General features: G+C 44.4%; 1 protein-coding gene across 2 annotated transcripts in view; it reads left to right on the top strand.

Moving 5' to 3' along the window:
• Positions 1-20,627, top strand: part of KCNMB2 (potassium calcium-activated channel subfamily M regulatory beta subunit 2) — a 35,521-nt gene extending 14,894 nt beyond the window's left edge. For both annotated transcript variants that reach the window (XM_054983815.1, XM_054983814.1), the window contains 3 exons: positions 2,426-2,596; positions 9,465-9,660; positions 20,343-20,627. In XM_054983815.1, the coding sequence (XP_054839790.1) occupies positions 2,426-2,596; positions 9,465-9,660; positions 20,343-20,627 (652 nt within the window). The remainder of the gene's footprint in view (positions 1-2,425; positions 2,597-9,464; positions 9,661-20,342) is intronic.
• Positions 20,628-20,888: the final 261 nt, after the last annotated feature.

Here is a 20,888-nt window from a genome sequence, read left to right as displayed (position 1 = left end):
TGGGGCGGCTGGCTTGCCACATGGGCGGCTGAGCGCAGGGCTAAGAGGCCCTCTGTGCAGTTCGCCTGCCTCGCTGCCCCATGCTGCCCATGTGGCAAGCCGGCTGCCCCAGCGCACGGTGCACCACGGAGCTGGTGGCAGCGGCAGCGCAGGCGTGCGCTGGGGTGGCTGGCTTGCCACGTGGGTGGCTGAGTGCAGGGCTGGGAGGTCCTGCGTGCACGGCAAGCCAGCTGTCCCATCGGCGGGGCAGGGCCTCACAACCTTATGCTCAGCCTCCCAGCAGCTGGCAGCCACGCCCAACACCCCCTCTTTGGTGGCGCCGGGGGCAGGCTGCCCCCCCTGCCCCTCCTTGATCCAGCCTTGTATTGGAGTATAAATTAACCTGTTACAGGAGTCCACCAGTGATACATATCAGGAATATGGGAGTTCCCACAATGCACCAAATCCTGTAATGTGCAAGCTGGGCAGCACATGGATTTCCAATGAGAGATTTAATTGTGTGAATAGGAGTATGCCTGCATGGAAAATCCATACATTACCCAGTTCTCACATTACGGAATTATGCGTATTGCTCTCCCAAAATACACGACTGGTGGCTCCCACAACATTTGGATGGAATACCACTGTAATGACTGCAGAGGGCTTAGTATACGCAAGTATCACTGTTGTATGGATATATATTTGATACAATCTATAATTTATTATTATTATTATTTCTCTGGGCTTCCAGAATTTTTATAATTCTATGGATTGTTGGCATTTTATGTACTCCTTTATTCTACCACTGTGTAATGGTGTCATAAACAGTTTAACTTTATACAGAGTTATTTGCAACATTAATGCAAATAACTGACAGTTGCAAGCCATAAGCAAGGAATTGTCACTTTACATCGTACTGCACACAATTATAATTTGCGGCACTAAAATCATAATATGCCTAAACAATCTCTGGATTTTGATTGTTCAGAGAAGAACCAAAAGCCCGGCTTGCCTAACTACTGGCGCTCTGATTCATGGGGTGAGGGAATAGAAGTCCCAGTCCTCAATAATATATGTGTATGAAATGGGTATTTCCCATAAAATCTGTTGTAACTACTGTGTTATCCCCTTCTCCAGGCCTCCTTTTAAGGGGGAAGAATAGCCCAAATCAGAATGCTATGCATACAATCTTCTGCATGGATGTCCTGCCTCATATACATCACTAAGGGGTTGGTGGATAGGAGAAGGCACACTGCTTCCCCCACCATACTAGATGGAATGCTAGCCAGTTAATGAACAGAACCTTTGAATAGTGGAGAATTCAGATTCATTCTGCTCACATTTCTTACGGAATCTCAATCCACATATTTCAGGGTCTTCGTTTCCCTCTTGAGATTTATATTATGTTTATTAAATGCTTCCAAAGATTCTAAAGTACAAGTGCTGCCCCCCGCCACCGGTGAATTAAAAAGAAAATGGAAAGAAACTCAGTTGTGCCAGAAAACTATTGACATGGGGACAGTACATTTCAAGTGTGAAACACTTCTTCCAAGGAAATATTCTTTTTATGAGGGATGAGCTATTTATTATCAGAAACACACAGCTACTGCTGAAACTGGAAGCTCTGTAGAGTTCCCTTCTCCCTCTCATAATGTATATTTCATCTCTCCTATGTCCTGATGTAATAATACTAAGCATTTTCCCACCCTACCAGTGTCAGTCAGTGTGGTTAGCAGCACAGAAATTTTACACAAGGCAAGTTGAACTTCACATTGTGAACAGAGAAAGGGGGAATCAACACAGAGCTGCCATTTTCAACAGCAGCCGTATACACTTGATAACATGTAGTTCCATCACAGTTCTTGCACAGAACAATGCCTCTTGTACCGTCTTAGACTGAGAGCCAAGCTACAAGTGACGCCTTACACAGGTTGGACACTTGTCAGCTTACCTCAAGTTTTGATGGGAAATGTAGGCATCTTGGTTTTACAGTTTGGCTCTCCTTTACAGCTGGAAGACCAGGATGCTTCCCATCAAAACCTGAGGGAAGCTGACAAGTTTCCAACCTGTGTCAGGCATCTCTTGTAGCTTAGCTCTAAATCACTTCAGAGCATGTTGAGGATTGCCGGAACAGTAGTAAAATTCCTCCAGTGTAAATGATTTAAAGAACATAAGGTTCAACCCAGCAATCCCTAGACACTTTTTTTTCATATGCCCCCAAACACCTTTTTCAACATTTTACCAACAAAAGTCAATAACGTACTCTGGATGTCAGTGATTTTTCCTACCAGGTACAAGCAAATTGTTGAAAAAAACGTCACCCATGGAAACCTGAAAGCCTTGCTCTCCCATGAGACAGGCCATGATGGTGGAGCAGGCAATCCTTCTAGAGGGTTTATTGATTAAGTGTGAACTCCACATAAGAATGTATTGTTTTCAACCTCAGAAATATTTACCAAAAAATCAGGGATCATGATCTACTGGACAAAAGGAAAACAGTTACCGCTCTGAAAGCAGGAGAGGACCGGGCCATACTTCTGGGACTGACGATGATGGTGTGTTCCATTATGATGTACTTCCTCCTGGGAATCACGCTGCTGAGGTCATACATGCAAAGGTAACTCTTTTCTTCTGTGATATTGCTCTAAGACGTCTGGGAATGTGATGGAATAGTGTACAGAAAGGAACGTCTCAGTGTTTACACCTAGAATGCATTAGAAGTTAGACTTCAAAGAATAAATGTATGTGCTCTAAATTCGCAGCCCAACCAATTAAAACTGCCTTCCGCTCAGTCAACTGAAGCTTTGGTTGGTTAATCTATGCTGATCATCAATGCATACCTGTGCCAAGTTAATCCGTTCTAAGCGCTCCAAGATCAATGGATTTAGACTGGAATCACTCTGCACAGAATTGTGCCCTAAAGTTTTCAGCCCTATATAATAGCAGGGATGTGAAAATGCTGTTTTGACTTCTGACATATTACAATGATGGGGATAAACCAAGTAAACATTAAATTGGCTTTGTTTCTGGCTGAGCGGTTACTTTAATTTCAGTAGTAAACTGTTTCTCTGTTCCTTCAGAGGCACCTCTGTTGAGGTTTTGGCAACATGAATATCTTTTGATATCTTTTAAAATTATTTATATGTGAACTGTAATTTTAAAATGCTTTTATGAAATGGTGAATGTTTGTCATTTGCTGATTATGTTTTAACTGATGTAATCCGCCCTGAGCCCATTTGTGGGGAGGGCAGAATAGAAATAGAATATATTTCTATTCTGTGTGACGGAGGTGAAGTGTGAGAGCAATATAATTAATTAATTAGATAATTAGATAATTAGATAATTAGATAATTAGATAATTGAATGAATGAATGAATGAATGAATGAATGAATGAATGAATGAGCATTGCACTCTTGTGCCCTGGACTTCAGATGACTAGCAGGGAAGGTCACAAAGAGTGTAGTGGGATGGATTCAGTCATTCTCTTCCTCTAAGTAAGGAAAGACTTTATTTGAAGGAACTTCCAATGGAGTTTCCTAACTTAGCAGAAGGGGACTGGCTTCTAGAGAAAGAATCCTTCTGAAAGAAAGATTTTGTCCTTCAAGGGAAGGAGCCTTTTTCTAATGAATGATTCCTGGCTTAGCAGAAGGAAACCATTGGACTCATTCTGATTACTGCTAGAGACAGCGTATTACAAACAAACACAAAGTTTGCCCTACCTGTAGGGCAGAGTCCACTGGCGAGTCCTCTGCCTTTGTCTGTAGACTTTTCATTTATGCTGGATTAATCCCATATAACAGAAAAAACACAGGACCAACTAGTGTTCAAACTACCAGAAGTGCAATTTCCATTTATACTTCAATTATCTTCAGACAGTGCTGTGCAAGTACAAACAAGAAGGCACAGAAAATGAGGTTGCATGCCCAAGCTGATCTCAACATGACCAAGTGTTCTTCAAAACAATTGAGCAAGAAAGTTTTATACAGAGACAAAATGAATTGGAGTACAAACATGTGGACCTACTAGTGTAGGTCCACATGTTTAGATTAGAGTGTAGGTTACATTACCTTTCGGTAGAAGTATGTTTTTGTTTGTTAGTCTGTTTCGGAGGTGGTAGGTGGTGGTGGAAGCACTCTTCTTAGCTACTAGTGACCAATGGGAGAACGATCATACAAACTTACCCATGAGTGCTGCTTTTAAGGGTTGTGATGGAGGTGGAGTGTGAGAGCAAGATTCAAGTCCAGTAGCACCTTAAAGTCCAACTAGATTTCCAGGGTGTGAGATTTCAAAAGTCAAAGCTCATACCCTGGAAATCTAGTTGGACTTTAAGGTGCTACTGGACCTGAATATCCAAATATCTTAAAATAAGTCCATATGCAATTGCCTTATATAGGTGATACATTCAAATGTTGATAAGTTGAGAGCCATGTGCACATGATGCACACAATGGGAGCCATGTGCACACTTTCTTGCCATTGAACAGATGAAGAGTGGGAAGAAGATTCATAGTGGAAAAGCCTGCTTCCAAACCTTCCATGTGGAGTTGAAGGCTAGGACTAGCCCTACCTAAAGTATGCAAATTGCATGCATGTAAGTTCTTGCACACTGTCAAGAATCCCAGGGGGAAGCAGCCCTATACCAGACCTGAACAATTCATGACCCATCTACTGATTCAATGTATGAAAAGGAATACAAGAGACCAGGGTTTTTTTTCCTGGGAAAAGAGGTGGTGGAACTCAGTGGGTTGCTCGTGGAGAAAATGGTCACATGGCTGGTGGCCCCGCCCCCTGATCTCCAGACAGAGGGGAGTTGAGATTGCGCGTGGAGGGCAATCTAAACTCCCCTCTGTCTGGAGATCAGGGGGTGGGGCCACCAGCCATGTGACCATTTTCAAGAGGTTCCGGAACTCCGTTCCACCGCGTTCCAGCTGAAAAAAAGCCCTGCAAGAGACCTATTCCAATAACGGAAATGGAACTGAGCTCCTAGAAGGTGGAGGGAGTGTTTAGAGACCAGCCTCAGATGTATGATCTTCAGTTGTCATTGTTTAGCCATGTATTAATTGCAGGAGGATAGAGATGGAAGGCTTTTCCCCAGTCTTTTTCTTTACAATATGGGCTTTTGACTAATGTCCTCATCAGCTAATCTATGTCCTACTCAAGTCCACACATTACGGAGCATCTATTGCTGCAGAACACAAGCCCCGGTTTAATTCAGCAGGGAGTAGCAGTAATAATCAGCAGCCTTGCGAAACCGTAAGCTTTAAAATGAGAAAAGAAGGAAGTTTAATTTGTAAAGAAGGACCGATCTGTTTTGCAGCACTTTGAGGTGTTCTATTTTCCTCTCCTTGCATAGGGGTAATACCGTCGCCTCACAAGTGGAAATCCTGCTGGTCCTTGTAATGATTTTGCAAAGAGTGAGACATTATCACTCACAATTTTTGCGGCTCCTGTTTATAATTTTCCCAATAGCCTTCTGGTGCTTCCTTTCTTGGTAAAAGAGCTGAAAGTTTGTCCTGTGGCTGGAGATTCATGAACCAGGGCAGGGTCTATCATGAGGCGAGGTAAGGCAGTGGTCTCAGGCGGCAAGTTCCACTACCCCCTTCTGCCTCAACTCCTCATGTTTGCTGCCTTCTCTGCCGCTGCCCTGATCCAACACAGCTAATGCGCCATTCCTCCTCAACTGCCCCAGATGCTCTTAAGCACAGCAAATTGCATGTGCCTAATAGGGCTTCCCCAGCTGTCAAAAGATTACGGTCATGGTAAAGTGGTTATGGCAGAACAAGTGGAAGATGAATATAGACAAGACAGAGATAAAGCTGGTCAGGAAGGCTAATACTTGGGACAGGTTGGGTCCACCAGAGCGGGCATTTGCAGAGCAGATTAAGAGTTTGGGATTATTTGTGAACCCAGCCAGGCGATTTGAAAAGCAGCTTGGTGAGGCAGCAAAGAGTATCCTCTACCCGCCGTATCTGGTTCCTAGACTCAGCCAACCTGGCCGCACTAATCTATGTATTTTTCCCCCTTTTCTGTTTTTTAATTTAAACAGTTTTCACAACAAAACTGGCACTACAACAGCTTATCTAACTAGACTACTGTAATGCACTTCACATTGGGCTGCACTTGAAGACAAGCTTGAAATTGCGACTGGTTCAGAATACAGGATACTGATTGTTGTTGGGCACTGGCCATTATGGACATATTTGCCTATTTTAAAGCAGTTTCATTCAGTTCAATTCAAGGTGCTTGTTAGTACCTTTAAAGCCCCACAGACCTGAAGAACCATCTCTCTCTATGTTTCTACATGCTGGCGAGGGTCCTTTAGCTTGCCACCTTCTGTAAATATGGCCTTCTTGGCCTCAACAAGGGCTTGTGCTTTCTCTGTCCTTGCTCCTATTTTATGGGGCAGGCTCCCCAAAGGCGTGGCGGGGGTACCCTCCTCAGAAACATTTAAGAGGGACTGTAAGGCTGATTTATTCACCAGAGCTTTTAATGGAGTATAAGTTGCAAGCATTTTATTAGGTGGGAGGAGGAGGTAGTGACTGGGGTTTTTTTGTTTCTTGGATGGTTTTAGTTATATGTTACAAACTGCCTTGAGCCATTGGAAAAGGCAGTATATAATTGTTTTGATTAGAGGTGGACACGAACCGAAATACGAACCAAAATTCATCATGAACTGGGCCATTTTGGTGGGGGGTTTCGCGAACCAGTGGTTCGTCAGAGGACATTTCTGACGAACTGTGACGAGCTGTGATGATTTTTAGGCTGGTTCATTTGGTTGGTTTTTTGGTTCGTCACTGCAAACAGCCTGGCACCAATCAATCCATTTCCTAGGCAACAGGGGATGGGCTTTCTGCAGACCTTCTGCTGCCCCAGAAGTGATGTATTCATGAACCAAACAAACCAGTTCACAAACCGGGCAAATTCATACCAGTTCGTGGTTCATGGTTCATGAAACACAACGAACCATGAACTGCAATGAACCACCATTTTCCTGATTCATTGCCCTTCACTTTTTCTGCTGCTTGCTGAGGCCTTACATATCCTATTAAACACAGATGTTAGCATAAGGAAACATGGTGGCTAGGTCTGGACGTCAGGAGGAGCAGCAAACCCATCTCAGATAGAACCTCTTTGGTTAGCAGGTCAAAGCGTTAGTCTCCACACCTATCCCATCGTTGAAGTCACATTGTCTCAATAATTACTACAGTGATCAGCAGGAGTTGTGGCTGAGTATCCATTGTGCTGTATTTAGAGCAAAGAGTTAAGCCTTTGGAAAGGAATCTGAACAAAAAGCTGCTAGTATTTACATTTCTAAATCTTCTCTCTTCTCAGGCATCCTTAATTATACATCCCTGCCAATTACAGTTAAGGTCAAAGCATTCCTCTGGAATCACAGGTGATGTTGCCGCCCCACGTGATATTCCATAAAAGGATATCAAAGCACCATAGTTACCTGAAATTAATTCAGCCTGACAATGTTCCAGTGAGGTAGAATGTTGGAGTTTATTTAGATGGCCCTTACTAAGGTCTGGACAAGTTCACAATCCATCAATGTCCATCTGCTATTACTGATATGTCTATCTGTAATAACAGACACATGGACCCATCTTGTTTAGAGACAGAATATCTCTGTCAGTTGCTGAAGATGTCTATTGGGGGAGGGCTGTTACCAAACTAGTATGGAACCAAAATGGGCCCCGTTCCATAGACATTTGGTCCCCGCTAATGAAGTCCCCCAGTTTGGCAAGTTTTGCTCTACAGTTGTGACACCATTCACAAGGGAGGAAGAGCATGTTCTCATTGCCAAAGTAATTGGGCCAGTGTTCCCTTGCCTTTGGTTCCAAGTATGGATGTCATTCCTCTGCCGTGCGTTACTTTTCAAAAGACGCAGTAGAGAAAGAGTCCAGTAGCACCTATAAGACAAAAATTGTGGTAGGGTATGAGCTTTTGTGAGTCACAGCTCACTTCTTCAGTTGCCTGATACTTCTTCACTTATCTGAGACTGACGAAAGCTCATACCCTAGTTCAAATTTTGTTAGTCTTATAGGTGCTACTGGACTCTTGCTCTTTTCTACTGCTACAGACAGACTAATACAGCTACCCATCTTGATCTATTTCCATAAGATGCACATCCTTATGTTCAGGGCTTTTTTTCTGGGAAAAGAGGTGTTGGAACTCAGTGGGTTGCCCTTGGAGAAAATGGTCACATGGCTGGTGGCCCCGCCCCCTGATCGCCAGACAGAGGGGAGTTTGGATTGCCCTCTGTGCTGCAGTGCTGAGGGCAATCTCAACTCCCCTCTGTCGGGAGATCAGGGGGCGGGGGCCACCAGCCATGTGACCATTTTCTCCAAGGGCAACCCACTGAGTTCCGCCACCTCTTTTCCCAGAAAAAAAGCCCTGTATGTCTGTATATGTATATGTGTCTACCAACCTGCTGAAGAACCAAGAAGGCGGCAACTTCTAGACTGTGAGGAATGAAGGCTAAAAGTATTTATTCATTGAGATATGTATTCCCCACTTATCTCCCCAATGGGGACCCAAAACATCTTACAATAGCATTCTCCCCTCCTTCATTTTATCCTCACAATAACCTTATAGGGTAGGTTCAGCTGAGAGAGAATGACTGGGCCAAGGTCACCCAGACTGGGGATTTGATCCCAGACTAGATTCCTAGTCTGACACTCTAACCACTGCATCACACTGCACCTGGGTCTCCTAGCGCTGTGAGGAACTTTCTCATAAATGCGTGGGAAAGTTTTACGGTTGACAGTGATGTTGCTCAGCCTGGTCCAAATGAAATTGCAAAGAAATCTGTACGTCAGGTTTTTTCCCTCCAGTCACAGAACCGCTTTCCATAGGAAATGAGTAGTTTAAAATGGTGCTAAATTAAACACATTTTCTGTGAATAATCAACGGCTACTGATGTCACAAATGCACTGGGGTCTCTCTTCAAATGGGAAATGCAGCACTCCGCTGACTTCTCCCTAGGTGAAAGGCTCCAGGTTCACTCAGTGCAGTATATGACCTTCCTTTCCCTCCTTTGCATTAACAAACCTCTCCTGCTTACAAAGTGATTCGGGGAGACTAAGTGGACAGACAGACTTAGAGACCATGTGTGACAAATGATTAAAGGAGGGGGCATTATAGGGCACCTCCGTCATTGGTATCAGAGCAGAAAGAAGGGTTCGATTTCCCACATGTATGTAAATATCCAACAGATACCTCAGAATGCACCATAATTAGGGAGCACAGAGAAGTTATTAGAAATTATCACTTATCTTGGAAGTTCAGGCCAATTCTCTAGAATGAGTTGAAGGAATGGAATTGGTCCCACCTGCCACAGTTTTAACACTCAGGGCTCTTGCTAGGACTGGGGAGTTCTTAAGGAGAGGGGTTTGGAACTGTCTACTAAAAAAAAAAATGAGGTCAGAGCCTCTGTCTTCCTGTTCTCACAGTGTTTTGTCTAAACTCTCTTTCCTCACTAGTGTTTGGACAGAAGAAACACAGTGTACACTCCTCAATGCCTCCATCACAGAAACCTTTAACTGCTCCTTCAACTGTGGCCCGGACTGCTGGAAACCCTCTCAGTACCCCTGTCTGCAAGTGTATGTCAATGTAACATCTTTGGGACAAAAATATCTACTTTACCACACAGAGGAGACAATAAAAATTAATTCTGAGGTAAGACTATGGGGCAAAATCTATATCCCATCCCTCGTGATTGCAGAGATGCATTAACGGCGCCTGAGAAGCAGCTCAGGAAAGGCCCTGATAGCTGTGATGTTCAACCATGCGTGGTAAACTGTCCCTATGTTGTGAGTCCCCTTAACGTCCCTGCCCATATACTTCCTAGAGGCTTCCAACTTGCATCGGGCTAAAATAAATAAGATTCTGAAAACACTCCAATTCCAGGCTTAAAATAAAAGTAACTTTCTGCAAAGCAAGTATATTGATATAAATAATTTTTATTGAATCTGACTCTGGACAGCATTTGCATTTCCTTGAGACAGAATTTAATCTGTATTGTTTTTGTTTTCCATGGTCCAACCTCTGCATATTCAGCTCAAACACACACCTTTCTCGAAAGAACAGAACATTCCAGGAATGGTTTCTCCACACATTCTTTTTTCTTCTGACATCTTTATAACATCTAGTTATTTACCAAATCATAAGCAGAGCATACTGAAAGCAAGCAGGCTCCTAAAGCAGACAAAACAATGGCTAGTACTGCATCAGATTCTGAAGATTAATAGTACGAATCCCTGCAGCCTGCTCAAGCCTGTTTCCCATTTAGCTAACGCCCACTAAATTCCCAAATCTCTCTCCAAACTGCAACTGCAACACTATTTTCTCTGTCCCTTCTGCAGCTTGAAGGCTGTAATATTCCAAAGGCTAAAGAGAAATTTCCAGTCCAGCAAGGAATATCAAAGTTTCCATCCATTTTCTAAAAACACTTGATCGGCACCAGGAAAGATGTTGACAGGCGCCATAGTGTCCACAGGCACCATGTTGGGGACCCCTGCTCCCTATGTGGTCCTATGGGAAGACCATGCTTATTCCCTTCAAGTCTCCAGGATGGGTGGGCAAGTGTCAGACATGTGCCTGCTATAGAGGAAGTTGTGTTGAAGGAAATTAATGACCTGCTACCATTTCTTCTTTACTTCAATGTTTGGAGTACCTCATCCCAGAGACTCAGGTCCAGTAACATGCCAAAACTATACATACCAAATATCCCGTCAAAGTAGGAATCACAAATTTAAAAATAACTAATAGGGTAATAGCAGCCTGAATAGGCCAGGAGGCTAGCCCACGTTTGTCAGTATTTGAAAGTTCAGCAACGTCAGCACTGTGGTTAGTACTTGGATGGGAGACCACTAAGGAAATCCACGGTTGCTATTCAGAAGCAGGCAATTGCCAAACTACCACTACTCATCTCTTGTCCTGAGAACCCCTTGAGAGGCTGCCAACAGTCAGTTGAGACTTGATGGCACTTTATTATTATTATTATTATTAATTATTATTATTAATAATAATAATAATAGTAACAACAACAACTAGGGGGACAGAAATGTGTAGTAGCCACTTGCCAAGTCCAAATAGTTTGGTGTATTTCAATAGCTAGGAATTGTTACATTTCAGATGGGTAGCCATGTTGGTCTTTAGTAGAAAATTTGGAATAAGTTGCACAGTATACCGACTAGATTTCCAGGGTAATCTAGTTGGTCTTTAAAATGCTACTGGATCTGAATCTTGCTTTTCTAGGAATTGTAGCTGCTAGAAAATATATGAGCTGAATATAAATAACTTTCATGTTCAGACACTTATTAATAAGCACGTTTCTTAAATTGCTTGCTTAAGGCACCGCTTTTTACAGTACAAACCTATGCAGAGTAACAGTACAGTACAGTCTTGGAGACTAAAGGGCAGGGTTTTTTTTCAGCTGGAACACGGTGGAACGGCGTTCCGGCACCTCTTGAAAATGGTCATATGGCTGGTGTCCCCACCCCTGATCTCCAGACAGAGGGGAGTTTATCGCCCTCCGCACCATGGAGGGCAATCTAAACTCCCCTCAGTCTGGAGATCAGGGGGTGGGGCCACCGGCCATGTGACCATTTTCACCGAGGGCGATTTAAACTTTTAAAAACTCCCCCCCTTGTTCCAGCTGACCCAAAATGAGGTCATTGTGTGGTCCTGAGTTCGACCACCTTTTCCCAGAAAAAAACCCCGGCTAAAGGGGAATTGATTTCAGGCATGTTTAAGAATAAAATGACTTCTACCTTGAAAAATCTGCTGTGGGGAATCTTGGGTGGGGGGTACAGAATTGAGTAGGTTAAGTTGATAGGTTTTGGAACGCTTACATTTTTGGAAGGTATCCCCTGCCACCATGCTTTTATTTTGTTTTTGTTTTCCCCTGCAACCAGGTTTTTGTTTTGTTTCTGTTTTCTTATAACTAGAAATTTCCCTCTTTGAAAACAGAAGCAGCCATTCTTTAAGTTGAAATGTCAGAAATTAAAAAGCCTGGGTACTTGGAGTAGGGGGATTTTGTGGGGCAAATCAGTGCTCCAGATGGGGCAGCGGACCCATGAACTCCATGCTGGCAACAAACCTAACTACTAACTAAATATTCCCATTGCAAAGGCAAAGAAACCCTAGCATGGCTGTACCAATTTGAACATGTTCCCTTTTGTGCTGAAAATATAATGAACGTTGTAAATGCAGAAACAGAGAGATACGGTCTGCCAGGCTGCGAGTGCATCTGTGCGATGCAACATTACCGCGCGCATCACGGCTTCTTCCTGTGATGTGCAGCTCTTTCTCCAGATGGCTGTTTGTCTTTGTTTGCGGAAAGGGGCACAGGAGGTCCCTCGTCGTTGCACTGATGACGTTCAGGCACATGTATCTCTTCATTATCTGCCTACAGTCGCTCAAGAGATAACAGTCGTAGCTGCGTAGAAATTTAATTGCCCGAGATAGGGCGAAATCAGATACTGGAACACAGATCCCAATGATTGCCGGCAGATGTATAATTGCGAATTCCAGCATAACGACCTTGCAGAATCGCTTGTTTTATGATGTTGCACTGGCACAGCAGTAGGTCTACCCTCATGCAAGCACAAGGGCTGGTATAGTGATTCTTTGGGCCTTTCCGGAAAAGGAGTTTATTCTGCAATAAGTGAGCAGTTGCTACTCAGTTGTAGTAGCAGATGCAGTGTCTTTTGGATCCTGTTTTCCCATCCCTTAAAAAAAAAAACCAAATTTATTATCATAGTCCTAAGGACAGTTTTAAGTGGGTAAATGTGTTGGTTTGCAGTAGAACAGTAGGATTTGAGTCCAGTGGCACTTCAGAGACCCAACAAGATTTTAAGGGTGGAAGCTTTTGAGAATCAGAGCTCTCTTCTTCTTCCCTAAGGACACTTTTCTGGGAGTAAGCCATGCCATAATCTTGGACATACTTCTGAGTACTCCTGCTCAGGGTTGCTCCTATATCACTGGGGGAAAGTGTGACTTTTCCCCATGAGCTTGACTTCAAAAGGAAACTCACCCTTCTGAGAGCCAAAACACACGTTAAGAAAAACCTAGGTTCAGCACGTGTTCTCTTACCTCAAGGTTTGCTGGGATCTGTAGGCGTCCTGGAAGCTTAAAGTTTAGCATTTACAGAGCAGCAAAAAGGGAAAGGGAAATACAGGCGCCTGTATTTTAAGCTTTAAGCTTCCAGGACGCCTTTAAGCTTCCAGGACGCTTAGAGATCCTTTAAGCTTCCAGGACTTTAAGCTTCCAGGACCCTTACAGATCTTTAAGCTTCCAGGACGCCTACTTTAAGCTTCCAGGACTCCTACAGATCCCGGCAAACCTTGAGGTAAGAGAACACGTGCTGAACCTAGGTTTTTCTTAACGTGTGTTTTGGCTCAGAGTCTCCCTACACAAGACATCTTATACGAGAACACTCAAGTGTAGGGAGACGCAATGTTAGCCGGGAAGCGTAGTTTAAAAAGACAGAGCTCTGTCAATTTCACCTCTCTAGACAGAGCTGGCCCAGATCAAGTCTCAGAGGGTTTGTTAATTTCATTTTCGCCTCCCCAAAGGGGAGGTGAAATTGACAGAGCCTTTGGGGAGGTGAAGATGAAATTAACAAACTCCTCCATCATTCATACACCCACCTAGCGCAAGCTCTTATTGTGGTGGCCTCAGACCTTGTGATAAGCTCAGCTGCAGACAACTGCCTCCCAACATAGTTAATGCAGCCACTTTTAATTAGCTCACGCATGTGCTCCCAGGTTGTCTCTTTATGTTTAAATGGGCTTTCACTTGGCTGCTTTTTGACTGGATCAGCTCTTGTTTGGGGTGAGGGTATTACATATCCAGGTCATTTTAAATGAGTGAAATGTCCTTTATTAGGAAGGATATGTGTGGAGGGAGACATGTACCCCTAACTGCAAAAGCAGGAATTGGGAAGGCAGCCTCTGTTTGCCTTGGGCTACGCATTTCACACTGGAGGTAGCCAAGGTTTAAGTTTGTTTGTATGTACGTCTGTATATATTTCTCACTGACAGTCAAGGTGAATTACATGGTGTGAGTTTGTACAATCAATTTCAAGGATGTTTCAAGAAACAATGAAATAGGGTCTATAAATGCAAATTGCAAAGATTCAAAACCAGCAGAAATCCAACACAGAGTTGAAGAAAGTCTGGAACAGAGCATAAGCAACTCTAAGACTGATATATTGAACAACACCCAGTAGGACCATACTTAAAGCAACAGACAGCACGTAAGTCTACGATCTCTGTCTCTTTACTGGTGCATCTCTTTGAGACCACTTCATTACAGTACAGCCCTCCTATCTAACTTCTAAGTTGAATGGCTTAGAATGTTATAACCCTGCCTAAGATTGCACTGTGGGTCTCTAAATATTCCTCCTCCTTTATTATCAGTAGTATCAGCATTATTAGCATTACCAATATGTGGCTTCAAGAGAGCATATTTTTAGTTTTTAAGTGAACTCATAAATCTCAGTCATTCTTAAAGCAGCTGTAAGGCAGGCCATCATTGTTATCTGCAGAGAAGGGGCGGGGGGCAGGAGCTGAAGGGGCAGTCGCCTGCCTGGCTAAGGGAAAGGTTACCAGATCATCGTCAAGAACAGTCTAGCAATTGGCCACTGGCCAGTTTCCAGGACACCCCATAAGCCCTGCTGGATACAGGGATATTTGTAAAGAATATTGCCCTAGAAGGAGCTTGGCCGAAACCCATAAGGCACTTCTTACTTTCTGAAGCAAGAAACAAGTAGCACCTATAAGACCAACAAAATTAGTGGTAAGGTATGAGCTTTCGTGAGCTGCAGCTCTGAATTTGTTAGTCTTATAGGTATTACTGGACTCTTGCTCTTCTTCTCCACTTCTACAAACAGACTAACATGGATACTCATCTTGCTCTGAAGCAAGAATGAGTACTCAGTTCTAGTCAACTTGAGTTTGGTTTGCCTAACCTGTTAAAAAGTTCTGAATAGGCCCTCTTGTTTTATAAATGTCAAACATGCTCATGAACCATGGAGATTCTAATCAAGAATAGACCATGCAAGACTCAACTCAGTGTCCCCCTAGCCTTAAAGCCCCAGAAAAGATTATAGCTGATAAGAGGTTTAAACAGGGGGGACACTCCGGCTCTCAGCTTGGACTCTAAGGCTGAGACTAGACCAGGGGTCCCCAACATGGTGCCCAGAGGGGCACTATTGTGCCAACTAGGGTTGCCAGGTCCCCTTACGGTCCCAGCAGGAGGCTGGAGACCTGGGGCTTACCTTTCTTGTGGCCCCAGTATGCTTCACTCATGTGCACAAAGTGCCAACACCCCCACATGATGACATCACTTCCGTTGCTGTCACTTCTGGGTGACGTCATTGTGTGGGTGCAGAAGCACACATGCACTTCACAACAGGCCGATTTGGGCCTCAAAATGGTCAATTTGGCCTGTTTGGGGCCCAAATCAGCCTGCTGCAAAGCACACATATGTTCTTGGGGAGGCGCAATGACATCACTCCCAGGACTGACATTTTTGTGCCACCCTGGGAGCACGCCCGGGAGGCCTGTTCCTGTGCCTTTCTCCCCCACCGGCCAGGTGAGTGGTGGCAGGGGGTGGAGTAGTGGAGGGGGGGATCCCTCACCCCCACCAGGGGAATGGGATCCCTAGTGCCAGCCAGTACCTTTCCTGGCACCCACCAACTGTTTTGAGAAGGTGGGTGGGGCCAGGTGGGGCTTTTGCCCCACAAGGCTTCTGATTGGCCAGCTGAAATTTGATTGGCTGCACAGATTTGTAAAAGCATTGCGTTGGCAAGCTGCCTCCACAGCACAAGGATCTTCACTGTGTGACTGAAGGTAAGCTGTAGCAACTGTTTTCTGGAAGCCATTTTGTTGCTCCGCTTACCACACTGTCAGAATTCCAAATGTGCCTGCAGGCTCAAAGAGATTAGGGACCCCTTAACAAGACCTTACAGACAGACATGTGTCATTTTCTCCTGATGCTTCTCTTTTCAACCAAACATAATGGTTAGGAGGCTGTGAGTTCAAGCGGCGCGTAAGAGGGGAGGGGAGGCTGTCCCTCATTCTCTTCTCCCCTCATTCTCTTTTTCCATCCAAAATATAGACAGCCATATCTTTTCTCCTGCCAGAAGAAAAGCAGCTGGGAGAAGCAGCTTTTCAGGAGAAGGGCGGTGGGAGGGAAAGGTTGAACAGCCCCTCTCCCTGTCTCCCCTATGCTACTCCTCTGCTTAAATTCATAGCCTCCCAAGGGTGCTTTTGGTTTTTAAAAAGCATCAGGGAAAGATACACGTGACTGCATATAATGTCTTGCTTGGCCCTTAACAACTGCAGCTCCATTGGCTCTTGAAACCTTGAAAACATCTGCCAGTTTCTAAACTCACTTAATTCCTCCCAGTTGCCCTGCCTCTTAATCTAATACAGGTACAGTTAATGCTTCTTTGACAAGTTCTGGTTTGCTCTCTAAAGCTGTCTCTCTCTCTGTATTTTCCCCTCTGATGTACTCTTGCACAAACTGAAACCGAAATCTTGCCCCTTGACAGTAATGCTGGACTTTTTAACCTGGAAGGGAATTAAAAGGTTCTTCTCTTTCCACCTACTCAGATTACTGAAGCAAATCTGGTTCCGAGCCAAGTCATTCCTTACCTGCCTCGCATGGCCAACAAGCTCAGTATCCAAAGTGTGGCTTTGCATCCAAGTGATCCCAATGAGGGCTGATGATGTCAGTCCACGAGGACGGATGATGCGTTGAGCTTCTGTTGTGCGCTGCAGACTAATGATGTCATTATGTCGCAGTCCTATTGGGTGCTGTTTGCCAGGTACTGAGGCTGCACTGAACAACCTGGTGCGGCCTCAGACTGCCCCCCCCCACACACCCACGCACAATCAGAGGGTCTATAAATCACAATCTCTTAATTATTAAACAAAAATTGGGGGAAAACAGACCTCTAGTACCGAACATTATTTCGGTCCTATGACTTATGACTATACAATTGCACTTTTAATCTCAGAGTAGGCCTGAAAAATAGAAAAGGCAGTATTAGCCTTTACGAGTCTACCAAACTACAAAATAAATAATCTTCCCCTCACTTCAAAGCATACTCGCTGCTGCTTTTTGCTGGCTCCAGAAGCCTTTTGTTCTCAAATTAAACTGACGACAGAACTGGACGTGTTCTGCCATTCCTAAATCAAGGACAAATGCAGCCCTTAATATTTCAATTTATTATGCAGACAGCTCCTGAAATCTTATCAACCCATAAAAACGCTTACCAAGTGCTTCTCCTTTCCAAGTAACCTAGCTTTGCTGGGAAGACCCAATAAATGTATATATTTGTAAACCTTATTGGATCAAAATGAGTTTTAAGGTATCACTTTTAAGAGCGCTCTGTTTCAGCATTTCTTCAACTCTGTATTGGATTTCTGCTGGTTTTAAATCTTTGCAAATTTGCATGTATAGACCCTATTACATTGTTTATTGAAATGTCTTTGAAACTCGGAACCTCAAGCAACTTACTTTCTGTGTGGTCTTCTTATATTCAAGTGTACTCTGTCTCCCGAGCAGTGCATGTGCACCCACAGTGGGAGAACAAGTGTAAGACCTTTCGCTTGAGCATCCCCGCGTAAGACGTCTTGTGTAGAGAGATTCTCCCTGTACTGACTCACATTGCTTAATCTGCCTTGAGTCTCAATGAGAAAGGTGGACTACAAATAAACAAACAAACTCACCCCCTTCTCCCAAGGGTTACCAATCGCCAGGTGTGGCCTGGCATTCTCCCAGAATTACAACTTCTCTTCAGGCTACAGAGATCAGTTCCCCTGGAGACGATGGCAGTCTTCAAGGGTGGGTTCCATGGCATCACAGACCTGCTAAGATCCCTCCCCTCCCCAAATCCTACTCACAAATCTCCAGGAATTTCCCAAGCTGGGGGGGATAACCCTACTTCTCCTTGACCCACCAGAAACACTGTAGGCTTCACAGCAGAGTGCACGATATGTCTATGGGGAGGCGGGCACAGATTCAGTCCTTGGCATCTCTGGTTAAAGGATTTCAGTTCACAGATGTTGGGAAAGACCTTTAATAATTGCACTTATATACTGCTCTTCTAGACAGATTAGTGCCCCACTCAGAGCAGTGAGCAAAGCCAGTGTTATTATTATCCCCACAATAGAGCTGGGGGGGGGGGGTTGGGCTGAGTGGCTTGCTGAAGGTCACCCGCTAAGCTCATGGCAGTAGTGGGAGTCGAACTAGCAGGGTGCTGATTCGCAACCCAACCACCTAACTACTATGCTACAGCACAGCAGCTGTCAAATAATAATAACTGTGATAATATACCGTTCTTCTAGACAGATTAGTGCTCCACTCAAAGAGGTGAACAAAGTCAGTGTTATTATCTCCACAATACAGTTGGGGAACTGGGGCTGAGAGGAGTGACTAATCCAAGGCCACCTGCAAAGCTCAAGGCAGGAGTGGGAGTCGAACCAGCAGAGTGCTGATTTGCATCCCAACCCCTTAACCATTATGCTGCAGCTCAGGCAAAGTGAGTGTTTCAAACGGAATAAGATCAAAGCACCTCTTGCTTTCAGACTAGTCCTGGCTTTTGTGCCCCCTTCTTTTGACACTAGTTTCAAGACACAAAACAGCTTGAAGCCTGACTCTGGTCCCAAACAGAGCCATTGAATTCACCTAGTTTTCCTGGAGATGAAAGAGTGTGAAGTAAATAATGCACACTGCATAGTGTCTTAGAGCTAAGCTACAAGTGACGAATTACACTTGCCTGGCAAGTGAACAGACTCAGGTGTATTCCTCCCTGTTCACTTGATTAAGTGGAGCGCAAGTGAATGGCAAGTGAACAGGGAGGAATACACGCGAGTCTGTTCACTTGCCAGGCAAGTGTAATTCGTCACTTGTAGCTTGGCTCTTAGTTCCCAGAAAACATCATGTCACCCAACACTTGAAGAACATGTGCCAGATGTCTTGTGTAGAGAGACTCTGAGTCCCATTGGTTGCACTGGCAACCCTAGGGCCAAGCTAGAAGTGACAAATGACACTTGAACGGCAAGGCAAGTGAACAGACATGTGTATTCCTGCCTGTTCACTTGCCCTCCATTGGGTTGTGGAGGAATACACGTGAGTCTGTTCACTTGCCGTTCAAGTGTCATTTGTCACTTGTAGCTTGGCCCCGAGTCTTGCTTTCTGAGGGCCAAGCTAGAAGTGACGAATGACACTTGAATGGCAAGTGTAGCTTGGCCCTCAGATGCATTTTAATTGAAGATTCCAGCATTGTCCAGGACTCTAAAGGCTTTGGCAATACAAAGCACGTGTCTCACTAAGAGCCAAGCTACAAGTGACGCCTTACACAGGTTGGACGCTTGTCAGCTTACCTCAAGTTTTGATGGGAAATGTAGGCGTCCTGGTTTTACAGCTTGGCTCTCCATTACAGCTGCAAGACCAGGACGCCTACATTTCCCATCAAAACTTGAGGGAAGCTGACAAGCGTCCAACCTGTCTCAGGCGTCACGTGTAGCTTGGCTCTAAGCTACTGCCCTCCTCTTTCTCCCTTTTACACTGTTTCAGAATCAACTTTTTTGTTTACAGATCAATCTTATAACCTTATAATCCTACCTAAGCAGCAATCATTGGCATTAACAGTGTTGACGTTTGGAATCTCCCACAGGCATTATGAATAAAGACACTTTTAAAAAACAAATGACACTTAAAACCAGCCTTTCTCCTTTCTGTAACTGAAGTGTAAAACCTGCATTCGCTAAAAAGTCTTTTAAAAGGCTGTAAAAATGCTCCCAAGAAAGCATTCTAGACATAAAAATGTGCAAGAGATTCCCCCGCCGCCGCCACCCCCCAAAAAACCCTTCCAAAACAGAGCTTTTGTGTCTTCCCAGTGCACAAAGTGGGAGGAACATCAGGAGTGCACCTAGTTTAAAACGCATTTTAGCATTAAGTCTTTTCAGCGGGAATTTGCGGAACTGTGCTTTTATTAGGGCTTTTTTTCAGCTGGAATGCGGTGGAACGGAGTTCCAGAACCTCTTGAAAATGGTCACATGGCTGGTGGCCCCGCCCCCTGACCTCCAGACAGAGGGGAGTTGAGATTGCCCTCCGCACTGCAGCGGAGGGCATACTGTGGGACCACCAGCCATGTGACCATTTTCTCCGAGGGCAACCCACCACCTCTTTTCCCAGAAAAAAAGCCCTGGCTTTTATGATGGCATCGAGGATTCTAAAGCAGAGCCTTGGGAAGAAAGCCGTGACTGGTTTGGCTTGATAGTGAAAACACTTTGGGAACGTTTTGTTTGGCTGCTAATGTTCTTTTTTTTCCCCAACAGTGTTCCTATATACCCAAGTGTGGCAAGAACTTTGAGGAGTCCCTGTCTGCGGTGACTGTCGTCATGGAAAACTTCAAGAAGTACCAGCACTTTTCATGTTTTTACGACCCAGAAGGGGTTCAGAAGAATGTGCTGCTAACCAAACTTTACAGTTCCAACGTGCTGTTCCACTCACTCTTTTGGCCATCGTGCATGATGGTAGGAGGACTTGCAATCGTTGCCATGGTCAAACTGACCCAGTACTTGTCTCTTCTCTGCGAGAGGATCCAACGGATCAACAGATAGGAGCGGAAGTCTGCTTCCAGGACAGACTGACAGCTAAAATACTGTTTTTTTTCATTCTTCACCAAAGAACCTTAAGTTTGTAATGTGTACGTCTGTTCTAAGTTCCTTATATTTTTATGAAGTAGAGCAATAACGAAAAAGGCTGTTCTATATGCAAACGTGATGCTATTATTATGCAGAAGGTGAGAGAACGAACTAGCGTTTGCGTTGACTGCCGGTATGATCTTGATTTTATGCTGCAACTTAGTACTCGGTTCTTTC

This window comes from Eublepharis macularius, chromosome 6, assembly GCF_028583425.1.
Source record: "Eublepharis macularius isolate TG4126 chromosome 6, MPM_Emac_v1.0, whole genome shotgun sequence".
In the NCBI taxonomy this organism is placed as follows: Eukaryota; Metazoa; Chordata; class Lepidosauria; order Squamata; family Eublepharidae; genus Eublepharis; species Eublepharis macularius.
The sequence above is the reverse complement of the archived record's forward strand: the minus strand, read 5'-3'. Positions and strand labels throughout refer to the sequence as shown.